General features: G+C 43.7%; 1 protein-coding gene across 1 annotated transcript in view; it reads left to right on the forward strand.

Annotated features, from left to right (window-relative positions):
* The window catches only part of CFAP54 (cilia and flagella associated protein 54), a 394557-nt gene that overhangs the window by 260184 nt on the left and 113022 nt on the right, over positions 1-21351 (forward strand). Inside the window, exons 44-47 of the mRNA XM_066591462.1 lie at positions 7691-7888; positions 9488-9554; positions 9648-9848; positions 12255-12341. Coding sequence (XP_066447559.1) covers positions 7691-7888; positions 9488-9554; positions 9648-9848; positions 12255-12341 — 553 coding nt within the window. The remainder of the gene's footprint in view (positions 1-7690; positions 7889-9487; positions 9555-9647; positions 9849-12254; positions 12342-21351) is intronic.

The following is a 21351-nucleotide window of genomic DNA, read 5'->3' on the forward strand; positions in this document are numbered from 1 at the left end:
GAACACCCGAACATTTTGGTGTTCGCCCATCTCTACTGGGCACCAAACGCAATAATTAGCTTGGGCACAGGCTGAACTTTACCCCCAAACTAGACCTTCCTAGGGCCTAAAAACCCAATGAAGGACAGGTCCTCCCAAGTTTATTTTATCTTCAAGTTTACAACAGTTACACAAATTGAGTCTTATCAGATTCACCAAGTTATCTCACCCCCTATCTCTTCTTCCATGCGATACCTTCACTTAAATTCACACCTGAGAAAAACTTCCAAACGAAAAGCCAACCTCTTTCACCTACCCTATCGGACCAAACACAGCCTGGGATCCTCAGGAACTTATCTAGCGATCCAACTCAACTTTTTAGCAACGAACCAATTTACAAGATGGATCTAAAAATAATTTCTCTGAACACAAGGGGATTGAACTCGCCCTATAAAAGATCCTGTCTATGGAGGGAAGCTATCGCATCCCAAACGGACATTCTCTGTGTTCAAGAAACACATTTAAAAGCCTCAAATCATCCAAAGATTGAACATCCCAAATTCAACAGATCTGGAGTAATGGTGGCGGTAAAAGATTCGGTGGACTTTCAGCTACTGGAAGAGTTTAAAGACCCCGAAGGTAGATATTTAATTTTAATATGTAAAATTGAGGGTTTCCTCGCTACCTTGGTCAACATATATGCTCCAAACTCACAGCAGATTCGATTTTTGAACAAGGTCGTGAGGAAAATCAGACGAGTCCAAAAGGGCGCATTATTGTTGTGTGGAGATTTCAATGCAATCAACGATTGTACACTGGATTCCACTCACCCAGGTAGAAATAGAGGAATAGATCTAGCGGCTTGGATCCAAAACAATGAGATGTTTGATATGTTCAGAGTACTAAATCTCAATTCCAAAGAGTTCACTTTCTACTCCTTTAGACATGACTCAGCCTCCAGGATTGATATGTTCTTGGGAGATTTCCACATATTAAACAAGAGCCTAGAAGCTAAGATAGGGGTCACAACCTGGTCGGACCATGCCCCAATCTCGCTAAAACTAAGAATGGGTCCCCCGGTGAAGATATCCAATACTTGGAGAAATAATACCTTCTTAATGAGAATGCCAAAATTTCAACAAAAAATTTGAGAAACAATAGAGGAATATTTTCTACACAATGACACACCAGACATATGTCGCTTCACTCTGTGGAACGCACACAAATCGGTCATTAGAGGATCCATGATCCAACAGGGGTCCATTTACAAAAAGGAAAAAAATGCCCTCTTAAAAGCAGCCACTGAAGAACTAAAAAATCTAGAAAACCATATTCAGACCAGCCCCCTCCCCTCAAGAAGTAAACTCATAAGAGAAGCCAGACTTAAAATACGCAACATTCTAATTGATGAATTTGAAAAAAATACAAAGTTCACAAAATCTACGTATTATACGGAGGCCAACAAAAATACTAAGTGGATGGCAAACAAAATCAAACAAAAAAGAATCAAATCTAAAATTCCCTTCGTGATAGACCAGATAACAAAAAACAAAATACTACACCCTAAGGACATAGCGGAACAGTTCAGAAAATTTTATGAAGATCTTTACAACTTGAATAAAAACCCTGAGGTTCACCCGCCCTCAGACAAGTCGATAGATACTTTCCTGTCATCCTTACAACTACCAAAACTAAACGAAGAGCAATTAAATAAAATAAACTCCAAAATCACACAACAAGAAGTTCGCCAAGTTATAAACAAAACTAAAAAGGACAAAGCACCGGGACCCGATGGGTTTTCGTGTGAGTATTTCAAAATCTTTAAAGAATTACTAATCCCCCACATGGCAGATATATACAATAAAGCAATGTACACAGGACACCTCCCTGCCGAGATGTTACAAGCCACTATTGTAACCATTCCCAAACCGGGAAAGGACCCGACTACTCCTGCCAATTTTCGACCTATTTCTCTTCTTAACAATGATACCAAAATCTACACGAAAATCCTCTCCATGAGATTACTAGAAGTCACACCTTACCTTATACACTCCGATCAGGCAGGATTTGTTAAAGGAAGACAGGCATCAGATGCTACTCGCCGCCTGATTGATGTAATCGGGGAGGCGGAGTGCGCTCGAATGCCTTCTCTGCTCCTAACTTTGGATGCGGAGAAGGCATTCGACAGACTGCACTGGGGATACACCTTCTCAACTTTGGAGAAGTTTGGGCTTGAGGGGAATATATTATCAGCTATACAAGCACTTTACAGAAACCCGTCAGCGAGAGTTCTCACGAATGGAGTCCTTTCGGACCCATTCCTGATAACCAACGGCACCAGACAGGGCTGTCCCCTATCGCCTACATTGTTCATTTTGACAATTGAACCGCTAGCAGAAGCTATTAGACTTAATGATAAGATAAGGGGGATCCCGCTGGCAGGCAGAAGCCAAAAAATTGGTTTGTTTGCTGATGACATAGTGCTGATGCTTTCCTCCCCGTTAAGCTCTCTGAGAGAAACCTACAATCTACTAGTAAATTTTGGTACAATGTCGTATTATAAAGTTAACCCGACCAAATCTAGAATTCTCCCCATTAACATAAACCCTAAGTTAAAAAAAATAATTAAAGATGAGTTCCCATTCGAATGGGACCCAGGAGGTACTCAGTACTTGGGAACGACTGTTAACACCCCCATAATAAATACGATGGATACTAATATAACCCATCTTATACAAACCATCCACCAAGATCTGAGTAGTTTCAATAAAACAGAATTAACTTGGATGGGCAGGATCGTCATTTACAAAATGATGGTACTGCCTAAAATCTTATATATATTTAGAACTATCCCACTAAGATGTAACCCCAAATTAATAAAAGAGCTACAAAAGCAACTAATGTCCTTCATATGGAATAATAAAAGACCCAGAATTGCTGCCAGCATCTTATATTCCCCCAAAAGGAAAGGAGGCCTAGGAGTTCCCAACATAGCCGCTTACTACGAAGCTAACATCATTCTACAAACAAGACCCTGGGGAACATTCCAAACAGGAATCAGCTGGCTATCTATCGAACAAAATAGCCTAAGTGGGGGAACCTTAAAGGATCTGTTACTAGCAACCTCTTTAAACTGGAAAACTCATCCGATAACAAATCCTATAATAGCAAACACACTGGAAGTGTGGAAACACACACTTCAGATCACGAATGACTTTCTCCCAAGGACGTACATACCCCTCCCAATAGGATGCACAGAACTCGAACCTAACTCTATACACACCAAACGCTGGAGAACAAAGGGAATTGAAACAATTGGGGACTTAGCTGAAGGAAATAAAATAAAAACCTTCCATCAACTCCAAAGCGAATATGGGTTGCAAGGAGGTGACTTTCTTCTATACTCCCAGCTCAAAAGCAGATGGCCTTTACTGTCGACTCGAAGAACTTCTCTTCCTAAAATATTAACTAATCTCCTATTCAACCCCTCGCCTCACAAAACCCCCCTAAGAGACATTTACGAGATATTCTGTGGAGAATCTAATTCACAGCCGAACCAAAAGAAAAGAGCGCACACTCTGAATTGGGAAAAGGAGTTGGGAAGATCATACTCAACAGAACAATGGAACCAAGCATACAAATGGGCAAACAAATCGTCTCTATGTGCTACATTAATAGAGGTCCATTACAAACTTACTACTCATTGGTACAGATCCCCAGTAAGATTGGCTGATTTCTTTCCTGACTCCTCAGACCTATGTTGGAGAGAATGTGGACATAGAGGCTCCCTACTGCACATATTCTGGGACTGTCCCAAAATTAATGAAGTGTGGAAAGAACTCCTACAACTCATAAAAACAATAACAGGAACTGCAATCCCCCTAGAACCGGACTTACCGCTACTGTTGTTGGGGATAGAGAGAATGCCCCCAAAATCCAGAAAACTAATCACTCATTGCCTGTTGACATACAAACTCCTATTGGTGAGGCATTGGAGATCCCACCACATACCTTCCCTGGTGGACACTATACAATTAATCTCAGAACACATGACTATGGAAAAAATCTACGCCATAAGAGAAAATAAAATTCTCAACTTCGTGGAGACATGGGACCCTTGGATAAAACGCTTTCATCCACACCAGACCTTACTAAACTTAAAACCATAATTTCTTAGACCTAGAACACCCGACACTTGAAACCTAGCAAACTGCAGAGAAAGAACAGAAGAAGAGGAACTTTTGTTTACTCACCGACTTCACCATTATGTCTGGAAGGATTCGCACATAGTTGAGCATGGAACCCTACTCCTCTTCCCTCTCCCTTCCCCCCCCCTTACCTCGTCCCTATCCCCCATCCCCCCCCCCCAATTGATGCATACTTTATGTTATCACAATTTAAGACATTTTAACCCTTAAAAGAGTTGGGCACAGCTCCAGATTCACGATGTTAACAGTGTTATTTTATTATTCACCGTCTAATCATTATATGACAAGTTTCATTCTGAAATTGTAATATTGTAGCCTACTTTCTATGTTAATAAAAACTGATTGAACATTAAAATAAAAAATAAAAAGGATTTTGGATCTCAAAATCCTAAATTCTAGACACACGAACAAAATATATATCTAAAACCTAACCCCTATCTTAAGGAGGGGAAAGCAATGTATGAACCGCCTAGGCAAAAGGTATTTAGTATCAAGGATACCGTTTTTCTATCCCTGTATCCAGTCGTATACAACTTATGGATAGAGAAAGAATATAAGTCAGTTCACTAAGATTGATGTTCCCAACTTAGTTGTATTGCTACGGCTATTCAATAGGTAGGAAACATATAAAGCCCCCATCTTTATAGTAGGTGCATTGTTCCTCCCATTGATATACGCTGCCTGCTGTCTCAGAAAGCCGTGGGTATGAGAGCAAACACGCTTTCTACGGCTAATTCAGGATTTGAAAAAAATCCAATGACTAGCTGACCTCTAAGTATAGCTAAAGCTCCACACAATTTTTTGTGAGCTATAGCCAACGAGAGCCAAAATGCAGTACACCAAACTGCCAAGTAAATTCTTCCGTGGGTTCAACGCGTTTCCGCTACAATGGCGTAGCCTCATCAGGAACCACCAAAACTGTAAACAAATAAGTCAGCTTCTCGCTAGTAGGTCAATCCCAAAGTAGGGAAAATAACCTCAGAGGCTGGTGGTGCTACTTTATTATTTTTGTTCCTGCAATTTAAGTCTGGGGGAAACTGGGTTTACTTAGTTGTTTTGCCTAGTGATAGGATTGTCTATCTCCCTCAATTTTTTGAGGTTATTTTCCCTACTTTGGGATTGACCTACTAGCGAGAAGCTGACTTATTTGTTTACAGTTTTGGTGGTACCTGATTATTTTGATGAATAAAAGTTATGTTTTAGAGATTACATTAGAACCCTCACTGTGACATACTAATCTACATCTAGGTGTTCTTCCTGCAACTGTGAAACCCCTGGAAACTATAGGCCAGTAAATCTAACTTCTATTGTGGGTCAAATTGGGTTTCTGAGTTTCTGAGGGGGTCATTCCTGTCAAACCAATCATATCTGCTTCTATGAGGAGGCAAGTTCTAAACTGGACTGGAGAGAGTCATTGGATCTTGTATAGCTTAACTTTTCCAAAGTGTTTGATTCTGTGCTGCTTTAACCTCTTCCTGCTCCAAGACGTATATTTACGTCCTGGAGCGTCAGGGTATGTATGAAGAGAGTTCGCGGGGCGACTTCTCTTCATACAGCGCGGGCGTCAGCTGTTTATAACAGCTGAGACCCACGGGTAATAGCTGCAATCGGCCGCGCGGCAGATCTCAGCTATTAACCCCCTTAAATGCCGCTGTCAATTCTGACAGCAGCATTAAAATCCCCCGAACAGTGTTTGGGGGTCCTGTACGGCCCCCCTGCAGTGAGATCAGGGGAGCCGTGCAGGTGTCATGGCAGCCAGGGGCCTTTTGAAAGGCCCCAGGGCTGCCTTAGGAGATTGCCTATCAAGCCATCCTCGTGGGGTGGCTTGATAGACTGCCTGTCAAATCACAGTAGGACGTAATGCTATAGCATTACATCATACTGCAGGGGCAATCAAAGCATCGCATGTTGTAGTCCCCCAGGAGGGCTTAAAAGAAAAGTGAAAAAAGATCAATAAAATAATAAAAGTTTAAATCACCCTCCTTTTGTCATATCTATAATAAAAAAAATCTAAATCATAAAAGAAAAATACATATTTGGTATCGCCGCGTCCATAAAAGTCCGATCTATCAAAGTAGCACATTATTTACCCTGCACGGTGAATGTCGTCTGAAAAAAAAAAATTAAGAATGCTAGAAATGCACTTTTTCAGTTACCCTGTCTATCAAAGTCTATCTAAAAAGTGATCAAAAAGTTGTATGTATTCCGAATTGGTACTAACGGAAACTACAGGACATCCTGCAAAAAATGAGCCGTTGCTCAAATACATTGATGGAAAAATAAAAAAGTTATTGCGCACAGAAGATGGCGGCAGAAAATAATTGAAGAAAATTAAATATCTCCGAAAAAAAGAGTGGTACAGTAAAAAAAAAACAAAAAAAAAACTACACAACTTTGGTATCGTAGCAATCATACTGACCCATAGAATAAAGGTATCATGTCATTTTTGTTGTAGTTTGTGTGCCATAGAAACAAAACGCACTGAAAGATGGCAGAATGTCGGGTTTTTTTTTCGTTTTTTTTTCCACTTAGAATTTTTTTAAAGTGTTTCAGTACATTAAATAGCACCATTGAAAAACACAAGTCGTCCCACAAAAAATAAGCCTTCATACAGCTACATTGATGGATAAATAAATAGAGGGGTTACAATTTTTTTAAAGGGGGGAGGAAAAGACGAAAATGGAGAGAAAAAAAAAGGGGGCCGCGTCATTAAGGGGTTAAAGGTTGATTTTATAAAATAAGAATGCTTGTTCTGGGCAATAATGTGTGTAAGTGGGTAAGTAACTGGGAAAATGCTGGGTAAAAATCGATATAGAAATGGACTTGTTTTTTTTTTATTAACTGTAAACTTAACTGGAACAACCAGTGTCAGACAGTTGCTGCCAAGGCAGATAGGATCAAGGGGTGCATCGAAAGAGGTCTAGCGGCACATGATGAGAACACTGTCCCTTCTGTTATTAAATCATTGGTCAGACCACACATGGAATATTGTGTACAATTTCGAGCACTAGTACTCAGGAAGGACATATCAGATCTTAATTGGCTTCAAAGATGGAACACAGGAGCTCCTGGGTTTGAGCCCTGACATGGACATATGTCTTTTTTCCCAGCCTTATACACTATGTTACTATGTTATTTATTTTACCCATGTTATTAGTGCGGTATATGCCTGATTTGTATTACATAAGTCGTCATTACACTTTAGACTTTTGCTTTAACATGTAAATAGACGCCTCATATTCCATTTAACTACATAATTACCATTTGTATCTGGTGCACACATGTGGTGTAGAAATCAGGAAATACTTTTGGAATAGATTATACTTTATACTGATACAATAATGAAGCATCTGGATAATATCCACATAACTCACAGTATTCGTATCCCTTTGTGTATGCAACACTTGATCTTTAGAACTAAAGAGGTTAAGCATTTTATTTGGCTGTGTGTGCACTAAATCCCCCCTATAGTGTCATATTTTTTTGAATTTTATATGTTGCAGAGCTGCTTTCAAATGCTGGTGTCAAGCCCTTGATGAAACGCTCAACATGTCTGATGCTCTTAATTCATGGCAAGAGCTTGATAGCTCCCCAGACGGCATAAGCAATGGAAGAGCTAAAGATTACAGTGAGAAATTTCTCTCCCGAGCGGGAATTTGGGGTTGTTTGCTGGCTGCCGTCATTGCTGCTAAAATGTCTCGGTAAGTATTGCAGAAAAAAACTTCTTGATTTATTTTTATTTATCACGTAATGCTTAGTGCCCAGAGGGGAGCAATAAAAGCTTCTCCTGGTACATACTGAAGAAATAAAATGTTACAATATAGGAAGGAAACACTTCTATTTAGCAGTAGATATTTTTCTGTGTTTTTGTTTAATGCATGAACCCCCCTATATTTTAGCAACATAAATGCCACCTTTTTAACCCTTAGTAGAAGCTTTGTTGTAATATAAATAATCTACCAGTATATTTTTGCTTAAAACCGCAGCAAGTTATGGAATGTGTTAAGCAAAATTACACTTGCCTAGGGTATTCTGAATGTCGAGGTTACTTGTATAGGATCATAAATTAGGACAGAGAGAAAAATAGTATTCAACGGTTGTAGCCAATCACATTCTAGATTCCACATTCCAGATTTTAGTTTTCATGACAGGTTTAGGAAATGAAGAATTCTTCTGATTACTTGCTGCGAAAATACTGACTCAGCTTCCCTGCAGCACAACCATAGGTAAAAGTGAACATTACTCAGTGCTCATTCAAATCAATGGGATATTTCTGTAATGCAGGATAGAACAGGAATCCACGATCAGCGTCCGTGTGGAGAATCCGTGGCAAAACAGGCATTGAAAAGCATGAAGTTTCGATTTTTCCTTTACGCTTGCAGATATGAGTTGCGTATTCCGCAAGCGGAAGAATAATCGTATTGTGCTCTGTTTTGCCACGGCCTCCATTGAAGTCAATAGAGGCCGTCTGACCCGCAGCCCATACACAATTAACATTGCATGTGGGCTTTGGTTACCCGCGTCATCGCTTAGTGACAATGTGGGAAATACAAACATTGAAAAAAACAAACTGTAATGCGCATGACTGACGGCGAGACAACGCAATCATCCCCATTAGAAAAAATTTAGGTATGCGGAGTGACCAGCCTATAGGTGAAATTTGTCAGTTCTGTCTATCTGACTACTTCCTTTGGAGCAGTTACATACGTAATTCAATACTGCACTGGGTTGTGCATTTAGTCAAACTACTAACGACCACTTGTTAGTTAGTATGTGAGTGCTTCTAATGCTCTGCCCCTGGTGACATCATCACTCCACTCCCGTGGTTACATCATCAAAGGTGCTAGAACATATATAAAACACAGAGTCTAACCGACAGAAGAACAACACAGTTAGGGCTCTTGGAAGGGGAGGACAAAAATAACATACAACTAAGCCATTATTATCTCAGAAGACACAACTCTGCAGTCCTGACAGAACACACTGACCTACCACCACCACAGAGATCCGGTGGGCTGAAGGACCTGTGGTGATGTCACTGCTGTGGGAGGAGCCAAGCTGTGTTTGTCTTTTGTGGTAATCAAGCTGCTGTGTGTGTGTGATGTGCCACCAGAAACACTGGGACTATAATGTCCTAATAATTACTAGTCTAACAAATATACACTGGCAACAATGAAGGACATAATTGCATTGGTTGCTGACAACTGCCCTCGTTCCCATTTGCCCTAGCTTTTATACAGTACTGTAGGTCCCCCGCAATGTGTCGTTTTGTATAATCTTGTTTTGTTTGTTCTTTGTAGTTATATCTTGACATCAGATGTTAAAAAGAAAACAGATTGCTGCTTACTTTCAGCTTTACTTTTCAAGGTAAGAAGTACATTTGTTTTTTATGAATTTCCGTGACAAGCAATAAGTTATTTGAAAGCAAATGACATAATATATGGTTTCTGTTATTTCTAGTCGTTGTTTCGTGCGTCCCTGCCACATCCAGATGAAGATCTTGATTATGCATTATATGAGATTGGAGAAGGATGTGAAGTATCTGAACTTATTCCAGGGATTGACCTGTTTACTGATCGGAATAGAGCAGATGTCATAACTGTTGTTTCCAGTCTAGGTTTTCTCATTTCCGAATTGCATTCTGTTGCTCAGAATCTTATGGTTAGTGCCCATTTAAAGAACTACAAATCAATATTCTTTATATATCTGAATGTTTATGATGCCATTATTTTTGGCTTTATTTTTGTCTGAATCCAGTTCCATTTTATGTCTCTTTGAAAAAAGTTTATTTTGTTCACAAATGTGTATTCTGTTTATATAGTGATTTGGCATTTCTGAAAATGAAGTATAGTTGTAGTGAGTATGAGTTGAAAACAGAATTAAGAAACAGGACAAATACCATAAAATAGGAAGTATATGTCACGTTTGTGCACAAATACTGCACCCCTCACACACGTCACCAACACTTCAGACCACAACGTAATTAATGTTCTCAATGGACCAATATAGATATATTTTAAATAACCAAAGGGAACACAAAATATGGTAAATAACAGTAACAGAAATACGGGGATGGGAATGCTATCGCTAACCAACTTTGGTGTAGTAGAGCCTACCTAAAAGCAGGGCGATCACCCCACGTCCGGATTTAGTGGCCTTAGTCTATCCTCACATGGTGGATGAGGAAGATATTAAATGCAGATGCGAAGAGCAATGTATACAACACAGTATAACCCCTACACAGAATAAATAGCCACAGGTACTTAGCTGACAGGAGTTCTCTGCCTCACCAAACACCTCAGACAGGACAATAACCAGCACCCATGTAGAGGCGGGCCCGGAATAAGTAGTTTCATTATGGCTGATTGGTCAACTAGGGGAAACCCCTCTCACAGGAGATATTGTAGCAGGGTTTTCTGACAGACAACACCCTAGGGGCCCTGTGCCGTAAAATAAAGAAGACAGCACAAATATATGTCATTTGTAAGTTCATGTACGTTTTCCACACAGGGAAATGCAGCCTATAGACAGCTTATTATCACGTAGGCCAGTGCTGACATTGTGATGTTACTGCAGCTCCATTTCCTGATTGCAGCTGGCGTGCTGCAACAGTATAAAAGGCCAGTAACAATTTTATCTTAATTTTTCTTTAAAAGAAAGATACAGAACAAAACCGTAAGTCCTGAATGAGGGCTGTACGTTGTCCACACATTTAAGGGGAAATGCCCTCAACATAACCACTGATATATTCTATATACATGTGAGAAGATCACATGTAGCATTCGAATGGCCCTTTGCTTGTAAAATGTTGTGTCACATTTTCAGTATCAGATTTTCTAAACCCTCTGGACAGCACAAAAAAGGTTCAAGCTGTTTAAAGAGCCTTTTCATTCTAGAAATCAGTGTTTCATGATTACATGCTTCACCAATCTGATTTCCTGACCAGTTATATCAGTAAATCATTTGGAATGGTTGGGGGTACTCTGATATCTTGAATGCTCCAACTACTGTAAGGTCAAGGCTGTGTGAAAGATAGGATACAACTCAGGTAGGAGCAGATGCCATAGACTTTACCTTGCTTTGCCAAGTACATCTATAACAATGAAAACGCTACATAGAATTCTTACAAATTTGGCAAGAGATGCTGACAGAATAACTCATGCAGAATGACCTTTGTATGCGTATTGACAAAGCAATGTTCCTGACTCATTTGGTTTCAATGTGTTAATGTAAACCTTTTTTTAGCTATATTGTTTTTTGGGTTTTCTTTCAAAATGCATCCCCCCCCCACCCCCCCCAAAAAAAATTGCATTAAGTTTTTTAAAGTTCCCTACACTTTTTATTGTGTTTTTTGTCACACATAGGACTTTTGGTGTTTTTTTCAACTATAAAAAAGCCCAAAAGAAAGTGCCAGAATAAACAGCAGATGCAAAGCATGCTGTGATTTTGAAAAAAAATGCAATGAACCCAAAAACACAGCAAAAGTGAAAGAAACTCCACCAAAAAAAAAGCTTTGTTTGCAGGGTTTTTCAGAATTTATTACTGACCTACAGCAATTATCTGCATTCTGCATTTTTGGGGGGGAAAAAAAATATGCCAAAAAATTCCTACTGCAAAAAGGCAGCATTTCTGCAAACAATTCTATGTGTAACATCAGTCTAGAAAGTTTTACGTAACACCATTATTAGCAATGGTTGTAGATAGAGATGAGCGAGCATATTCAATAAGGCAAACTACTCAAGCGAGTAGTGCCTTATTCGAGTACCTGCCCGCTCATCTCTAAAGATTCGGCTGCCGGCAGGGGGCGGGGAGCGGCGGGGGAAAGCGGAGAGGAACGGAGGGGAGATCTCTCTCCCCCTCGCCCCCCCCCTCCCCGCTCACCGCCACAACTCACCTCTCACCCGCGCCGGCAGCCGAATCTTTAGAGACGAGCGGGCAGGTACTGGAATAAGGCACTACTCGCTCGAGTAGTTTGCCTTAGCGAGTATGCTCGCTCATCTCTAGTTGTAGACCTTAAAAAGGGTAGTATGTATTGTTCCCACCTCAAATAAATACTGTGTCTTACAGGTTCTGCCATTATTCACATTGTACCAGTATTTTGTCAGCATTACTTGCAATGACCCTGTCAGAAGTGTGGAAGGAAGGCTCTTAAAGGTATGTGAAATTTTAATTTAAACTTATTGACATTGAGATAAACAGAAGACAGCGTGACTCTTAACAGCAGTAAATGTATTACACAGACAGACATTATCTTGCCAACAATTGATTTGTTTATATGCCGTCTTCTGTCATTTTTTCCTTGTATTGATACAAGTATCCCTATTTGCAGCACTAAAGATAGCAGTTAGAAGTGCCATGACTGCAAAGGAAAACTGTGACACCAGCTACAGCAAATGAACAGTTTGTCTGTTTTGTGGATATTGATTTTAACTAGCAACTATTTGCCTGCTTTTTCTATGATCAACAACACTGTTTCTTCCAACACCTTTAAAGGCCTATTTTCACGGGCCGACAATTGGGCACGGACATTTGCCCGATCATCAGGCTGTGTAAATCTGCCCCAAAACTGAGTCGATGAGCAAAATAACATTCATCCGTGAACTGATTGTGTGTTTATACTGCAGAAGAAAAAATCATTGGCAACAGCACATCTCCCCTTGTGAAAAGGGGAATGTGCTGCCTACAGTGATGACACTGTATTGGGAATGAATGATCACATTAACGGTCATTCTCTATTTCTATTTTTGCATGCTAAGGTAACTGAGCTAAATAGGCATTGCCCTTTTTTTTTTTTTTTTTTTTTTTTTTTTTTTTAATTCTTTATTTCTCATTTTCAATTTAGTTACCAATTACCAATAAACACTGTCTGAGTACAGATGCATATAACAGATCAACGTATACAATTTTCTATTCTTCACTGCGACTCCCGGAGTAAAGCGATAAGGGGTTCTTGATTTCCTTATCAGTCTCTTTTGTTTGGGTCGGTGGGTGAATGTATACTCCGTCTGGGTATAATTCTCATTTAGTTTTACCTTTGGGAACCACTGGTCTCAGAACTATCTGGCTCTAACACATCTTATCTCGGTCCCATTTAACAATCAAACATTGAACCTAAACTAGAGATAGGAGGAAACATTAGGGGTTTAGACACATCGGGGAGGGATGGGGTACAGGTTCACGAGCCCTCAGTTATTGGGGTTTTTGAGCCTCTGGTATTCCGCCGTACTTTGAAACTCCAACCAATAGTACCACGTTTTTGTAAATTTTTCCTGGGTTCCTCTGAGTGTCGCTGTAAGGTCCTCCATTTCCATCAACCCCTGCACTGTGCTGAGCCACATTGCCACTGTAGGGGGGGTGGTCTGCCGCCATAATCTCGGAATGCAGGACCTCGCTGTACCGACCAGATGTCTTACTATTGAATTCTTGTATGTCGTTAGAGGGATCGTGTTGTGGTGTAGAAGGAAGAATGCTGGTGTTTTGGGAATTGGGTATTGTGTAAATTTGGAGGTGATCCTCCATACCTCCGCCCAGAAGCCAGCCAGCACCGGACAGTCCCAAAAGATGTGTAGGAAAGTCCCTTGTGTAGCCCCACACCTCCAGCAGAGGGGTGAGACCGAGGGGTATATTCTGTGTAATCGAGAGGGCACCCTATACCACCTTGAGAGGATCTTATACCCAGATTCCTGTATTTTGCTGGAAATCGATGCGGAGTGTGTGAGTGTAAAGATTTTTTCTCTTTCAGCTGTAGAGAGAGTGATTTCGAGGTCTTCCTCCCATCTCTGTATAAAACCCGGTGGGTGGGGGTCTGACTGAGAATTGAGGATATTGTATATACGTGACAGGGTATGTCTGGACGGTCCTTCTGTGCTACATATTAGTTCAAATTGTGTTTTTGTGCGTTTGAAGGTGCTTGGATGGGGTAGGGATCTAAGGAAGTGTCTTAATTGTATTGTCTCCCAGAAGGGTATTGCGTGGGGGTCTGTCATTCTATTCAGTGCGTCCGTTGTTAACCATTCGTCATCCTGTAGGAAATGTAGTGCTCTGAATTTGCCCTCTTGGAACCAGCGACGGAAGGCTTTGCTCTCATTGCCCGGCGGAAATGCAGGGTTCCCTAGGATCGGGAACATGGGGGATGGCTTGGGCGCTAGCTCTGGTCTTGCAAACACTTTGTTTGCCGTCGCTAAAGTGGGGCCAATGGTGGGGTGCTGTGCCAGTTCTGTGGGAGTCTGTTCCTGGATCCATGGGAGTGCCACCAGAGGGATAGGAGTGGTTGCTTGCTCAATGGCAGTCCACTGTTTAAGGGTCCCGTGCCTATGCCAATCCACTATGCGTACTAGGTGGGCCGCTTGGTGGTATCGTGGGAAACTTGGGAGGCCCATTCCTCCTTCTGTTTTTGGTCTGGTTAATATATGTTTCTTGCTATTCGTGGTGTTTTATCTGCCCATATAAATTTTGTCATCAGAGAATGGAGGTGTTGAAAAAATTGCCTAGGTATGTGTATCGGGAGTGCTTGGAGCAAGTATAGGATTCTGGGTAGGATATTCATTTTGAATATCGCACTTCTTCCGAACCACGAGAACTGGCCTTTTGTCCATACGCTTAAGTCTGTCCTGATTTTGCTCAGGAGCAGGGGGTGGTTTGCTGCATATAGGTCTTCAGGGTCCGCTGTGATGTTGGTTCCTAGGTATTGAATATGGTGGTTCGCCCAGGAGAAGGGAAACGAGCTTTTGAGGTCGCTAACAAGTGCCGGATGGAGAGATATGTTGAGGGCTGCCGATTTCTGGTAATTAATTTTGAAATTTGATAAATCTGCATATCGTTTAATTTCGGTTAGCAGGTTCGGTATTGAAATTCTTGGGTTGGTAATGAAGAACAGCAAGTCATCTGCGTATGCCGCAATTTTATGTTCTGATTTGGCTAGTTTGATCCCCGACACGTTTGGATTGTTGCGTATATGATTTAGAAGGGGTTCTAGGCATAATACAAAAATTAGCGGTGATAGTGGGCACCCTTGTCTCGTGCTGTTCGAAATATTAAAGGGGGATGAGATTTGCCCGTTCACTCTAACCGCTGCCGTGGGGCGCGAGTAGAGGCTATTGATCCAGCGTCGCATTTTGGAGCCCATACCCAGGTGAGACATAGTGGCAAACAGAAAGTCCCAGTCTACCCTATCAAACGCTTTGTCCGCGTCTGTGGAGAGTAAGCAGGCAGGGAGGGCTAGCCTTTTGGCTTGGTATATTAAGTTTATGGCTTTCGTTGTGTTGTCTCGTGCTTCCCTAAGTGGGACGAATCCCACTTGGTCTCCATGGATTGTGTGCTGTAGTAGGGGGGAGATCCTATTTGCCAGTATTTTGGCGAAGAGCTTTAGGTCTACATTTAACAGGGAAATCGGGCGGTAGCTCTGGCATTGTGAGGGGTCTTTCCCCTCCTTCGGAATTACTGTAATATGTGCTCCCAGGGTGTCTCTGGGCATATCTTCCCCCTCGTTGAGGGAATTAAAGGCCCGTAGGAAGTGTGGGGTCAGTGTCTCTGCGTACTTCCTATAGTAAGTAAGAGTGAGTCCGTCTGGACCCGGGGATTTTCCCGAATTGGTGCCCGTTATGGCGTCTGCTAGCTCGGTCTGCGTGATCGGAGTTTCCATTACCTCTACTGCCTCTGGTGGGAACCTAGGGAGATTTGATTGTCGCAGATATTCTCTTATTTTGGCCTTGCGGCTAGCCTTTTCTTGCTCTGTTATCGAGGGACTCAGATTATATAGGGCTTGGTAATAGTTGCGGAATGCTTCCGTTATCTGTTTAGGTAGATGTAGAGTGTTGCCCGGGGAGGGAGTAATGTGGGGAACATATGTCCTGGATCTAGTTACCCGGAGGGCACGCACTAGTGTACGGCTAGGTTTATTGCCATATTCATAGAAATGGCGCCTACATTTTATTAGTGTCCCCTTCGCCTGAGCTAGGCATAGTGTGCGCAGTCTGTCTCTGAGTCCCGTTAATTCTGCGCCTACCGCACTGTCCTGTTTCGATTTGTGTCGGAGTTCGAGGTTTTGGATCTGATCTAATAGCCCGCGGAGAAGCCTCCCTCGCTCTTTTTTGATTCGGGATCCCAGTCCTATACAAATTCCCCGTATGACGCATTTGTGGGCTTCCCAGACTGTCAAGGGGTTACTGTCCACTGTACAATTATTCCTGAAATAATCCTCAAGAGCTTCTTGGATCTCTTTACCTGTTTCTGGGCTGTGTATGAGTGACTCGTTCAGGCGCCAATGCCATATTTTGTCATGCATTGTTGGGAGCGTTAGTGATAATGCGATAAGCGCGTGGTCCGAGATTGTGATATTGTCTATTTCTACTGAGGTCACTAGGGGAAGAGATGAGTGGTGCAGAAGGAAATAGTCAATCCGGGAGTAGGTGTTGTGTGGCGGGGAGAAGTATGTATAGTCTCTTACATCGGGGTGGAAAATTCTCCAGACATCTGTCAGTTGATGATTGTGTAATGTTTTCCTAGCTCTACGGTGTGTGGCTAAGGTGAGGCTGCTGCTTCCTTTGGATGTGTCAGTGCGGGGGTCAGGTGGCAGGTTAAAATCCCCTCCTAGTATCAGGGTGCCCTCTTTGAACTCCTCCAAGTCCTCCAGGGACCTTTCGAGGAAAGTCACCTGGTTGGAGTTGGGGAGGTACATTGTGGCTAGTGTGACTGTGGTGCTGGCCAGCTTACCTTTCACGAAGAGGCATCTTCCTTCGGGATCGGATTTCGTCGCTGCGTGTTCCCACGGGATTGAGCTGGCGATCAGTATAGACACCCCTTTGGATTTCGAATCAGGGTTCGGGCTGTGATAGACGATAGGAAATCTGGCATCCGAGAATCTGGGTACCGCACGTGTGCAGAAGTGGGTCTCCTGTATGAAGGCCACTTGAGCACGCTTCTTCCAGAGGAGACGGAGAATGGAGGACCTTTTCTCTGGGACGTTAAGACCCTGTGCGTTAAGGGAGACAACAACAAGATTAGATGCAGAAGAAGGCATTGTTAATACTGGTGTCCTAGTCTCGTCGTCCCTGAGTCAGCGTCTGCAGGCCGTGGGGATGGGAGGGTATGGGACGGGAATAGAGGGGGCGGGGGGACTGGTAACGAAGGGGTTGTGCTCGAGACGGGGTAGACAAAACAAAAGGTAGTCTTAGTAGTAATCCTATTCCTATGTTATTCAGGGGCCCTGTCCCCCCTCCCAAACTCTGAGGGGGGGAGAGTCAGGGTCCCTAATGCCCTACTGGGGGAACCGTGGGAAACACGGAGAAACGGAGAGTCACCGCCCGCGGAGCAGAGGTTCTCACGGCTGCGAAAGGTTCCAACCAACAGTCCGGACTTCCTGCTGTGGAGTTCCGGGCTTGGGGTGTTGGTGCCTGGTCCGTGGAACTCCGTCGGTCCGTCTCGCCGTAGCTTGTATTTCTTTTCCTGCGGAAAACAGGTTAGCCTGGCAAAGAAAAATGCGGAGGTATTAAACTGAGTGAGCTTGGTTCGGCCTAGGGAGTGTCTTGGCGCGTTGTGGGATTTCGTTATCCTCGGGGACTGGGCCTCTGAGTTCTATTGGGTAGGCTCCTCTTCTGGGGGTAAAGTCCAGTCTGAGATTGGCACCTGGGGCACTCCCAAGAAGTCAAACGCCCCCTCCAGGTCGGCCGGTGATCGGACCGTGAATATGCGCCCGTACTTTCGAAGAATCAGATGAAAGGGATGTCCCCATCTGTAGGTGGCCTCTGCTTTCCGAGCTGCGTCCAGAAGGGGGCGGATCATTCTTCGGCTGTTGAGGGTCAATCTAGACACGTCCGGCAGTATTGTGATGTCAGCGCCATTGTATTTGATCGGGCCTTGTTCCCACGCCATTTGTTGGATCTCTTCCTTTTGCCTGTAAAAGTGCACTCGGCAAATTACATCTCGCGGGAAGTTCGGGTTTCTGGCTCTCCCACCTTGTAAGCGGTGCACTCTGTCAAGTTCAATGGCTCTGTTGTCGGGTCGCTGCAATAACCTGTTGAAGATTGTAATCACGTGGTCATATAAGTCTTCTGGCGGTATATCTTCGGGGAGTCCCCTCAGCTTGAGGTTATTACGGCGGCCTCTGTTTTCGACATCGTCTAAATGGAACGTTAGGTCTCTGATTTGCTTCTGTTGTTTTTCAATCGTGCGTGCCATTTGTTGAAAATCTGTAATTGACGTCTCTGCATCTTGCTCCAATACGGTTACCCGCTCGGCCAGGTCTTGCACGGTGTGGGCAACTGCATTGATTGCTGCGGTCTGTTTTTCTTCAATACGTCTGATTTGTTGCTCGAGGTCTTGTTTGGTCGGTAGGGCTCGCATCATTACCCAGAGGGCCTGCAGTGTCTGGGAGGCGTCCATCGGTGGGTCTGCAAAATCAGTGATTGCCCCCGCGTGGGACAACGCTGGGTTGGTGGAGCCCGGAGCTGTCAGGTTGGGGTCAGGGTGGTTCGTCACAGGTGGCAGGGCATATTCGGCCGGCGCCCTGGCGCCTCCGGTTGCTTGTCTCCCCGGATTTGCTCTTCCGTTCTGTGGTGGGGGCAGGGCTGCCTCATGGCCCCTCATGCTGTCGGTGTTGGAGGGTTCAGCGCCTTGGTGGGTGCCTGGTTGCGTCTTTCGTTTTCCCTGTGGGGACACTGCTGGGGTGGGGGGGAGCAGGCGTGCTCTTTGCTGCGCTTCCTCCAAACCCCCTGGGGACCCCGTGTTCTGTGGCTTCATGGTGATTGTGGGGCTTTTCCCCCCATGAGGTGTTTGGGCTCTGCTGTAATTCGGTCCCTTTTTAGGGGTGCAGTGTGGTGTGCCTGCCGTCCCCTTGCTCCCCTGTACCTCAGGTCGTTCGGTGTCCGAGTCCTGCTGCCCCTCTGTCCTCTGCCACTGCTCGTCTCTGCCATGGGGAAGTTGTGTCCCTGGGTCCCCGCTGCCATGCGGCACCTGCGCTCTGTGGGGATCGGGTCCCCTGCTGTGTGAGCGGCGCGGGGTGTCTGGTGCCACGTGGTGTGAGCAGTGTGGGGAGCCGACTGTCTCCGGCACGTTCGGGTGCCTGCTCTTCTGCGCTGCTCGTCCCGGCTCTCCCCCCTTCTCTGGTCCCCCGTCCTGGCGTTGGAGCGGCTCTTCTTGTTCCTCCGTACGGAGGGGTGCCCGCTCTGCAGGGTGCTCCGGCGCCATGCCGGTCAGGCGGCGCGTGGTGCCGGCGGTGTTCTGGCTCGTCAGGAAGCGGCTCAGCGGGGTGTTATTCACTGGCGACGGCTCTCCTCTTCTTCTTCTGCCTCTCACCATGCCGGTAAGTGGGTTTTTTGTTGGTCTTCTCGGCTTTCTGTACGGTAACGGCGGCGGAGCTCCGGACCGTGCTCCCTTACTCCTCCATGCTTAGGCCACGCCCCGGCATTGCCCTTTTAACAGACGTTTGCTTATTATGTGATAGCCAATACAATAAATATCCAAAATGCTAATCACTTTATATACCTAAAATGCTGGGGGGATGTTTGCTGAAAAATCGGTTTAAAGTGCTGGCCACAAGGGATCTCAATTCCTTCTAATTTGCTTGTTTTGCTTGTTGTCATATGAAGTCTGTTTCAAGTAACAGAAACACCAAGATGGATTATAGGAAGTGGATTTGGGTCTTTTTGCTTGCTGTTGTCTCATTCTGCCTGTAAAAGTCTTTGGAGAAAGTGTAGGAAGGAGGAAGCTGCTACAGGAGTGAGACAGAGGCAAAGGGACTCGCACAGGCATTGCTGCAGCTGATAGTGTTTACAGGCTCACAAGTATTGACATCACTTCTACACTGCTCAGCACGGCTGTATAAGGCCTCCATTATGTTTTTACTTATGAAGATATACTACAGGGAGTTAGAAAATATATTTAGAATTAGAGCATGCCGCGGTTTGTTTTCTGCGCGTGATTTCGTGTATTGTTATGCAATCCTATGCAGGCGTGTACGGGCGGAAATTCTGCGGGGAATCCCACCGCAGAATTTCCGCCCGTCTGCAGGAGGCCTTAGTTTGTAAGTTTGGTAACTAAAGGATTTTTCCACGCAAATGCTATTGATGACCTGTCCTCAAGATAAGTTATCAATTGTTTACTGGTCGGGGTCCACCGCTCGGCCCCCCTGCCGATCAGCTGATTGGGTGTCCTGTGTCAGAGCAAAAGCAGATGGCTTTGAACCCCGTGTAGTGGCCAGCACTTGAATGAAGTGAATGAACAAACAAACAAGTGAACGAAGAATGATAAATTATTCACTTATTGTTCGCGGTTCAGTTTATGTAGACATAAAAATTAAACGACTATCGGCCCTTTTCAACAGGCAATTGGAAGAGATCTCTGGTGCGCTCTGCCTCTATTCAGTGAGTGATTATCACACCTGTATGAAAGCACAAGAGTGATAATTGTCCCATGTAAAACAGACCCTTAGGCTGTGTAATAGAAAGTGTTTTGTTCTGTGTTGCATTTATTGCCATGGCATCCGGGTGAGAGATTGAGACTCGCTGCTTTTATTTTATATACATAGTGTATATGGATAGGGATAGAAAATATATTCTTTTCCTCAAACAAGTGTGAACTCACATTCATTCCTAATAGGGTTGAGCTTATATTGAAAAAACGCTGCCTGCTGAAATTAAATGTGAGTGAAGTCAACTCAACAAGCTCACTCTGGGGCAATATACATTATAGTCATTGCTATCGCTCTGTGATAAACCTAATTACTGTATATGCCACAAATGAGATTCCTGTATAATGTCACTTTTAGATGAGACGATAGGAGATTAAACGACTGCACGAGCACTGCCGTCACCAATAGGATGTTAGCGCTCATGCAGTTCATCGATGGCTTCTCACTCAGAGCTGAACAGGGAGCGTTTAAACTCAACGAGAAGTCAGTGAGCCAGCGATGAATCATCGCTAGTTGGAAGTGAGCAACCAGCGAACTTCAAAGTAATAGTGCACGATGGCCGTGCATTTAGACGCAATGATTATTGCATAAATTTGTTTGTTTGAACGAATTTTGCGTGATAATCATCCCTTCTAAATGTCCCTTTATAGTCATATGATCAGATATCATTTACTCTAAACATGATGTTTAAGAATCTCTGGTTACCTACAACTAAAAGAAGATAATCTACTCATGGATTAGAAACAAGAAAATTCATGG

Source organism: Eleutherodactylus coqui, chromosome 2 (assembly GCF_035609145.1).
Source record: "Eleutherodactylus coqui strain aEleCoq1 chromosome 2, aEleCoq1.hap1, whole genome shotgun sequence".
NCBI classification, from domain to species: Eukaryota; Metazoa; Chordata; class Amphibia; order Anura; family Eleutherodactylidae; genus Eleutherodactylus; species Eleutherodactylus coqui.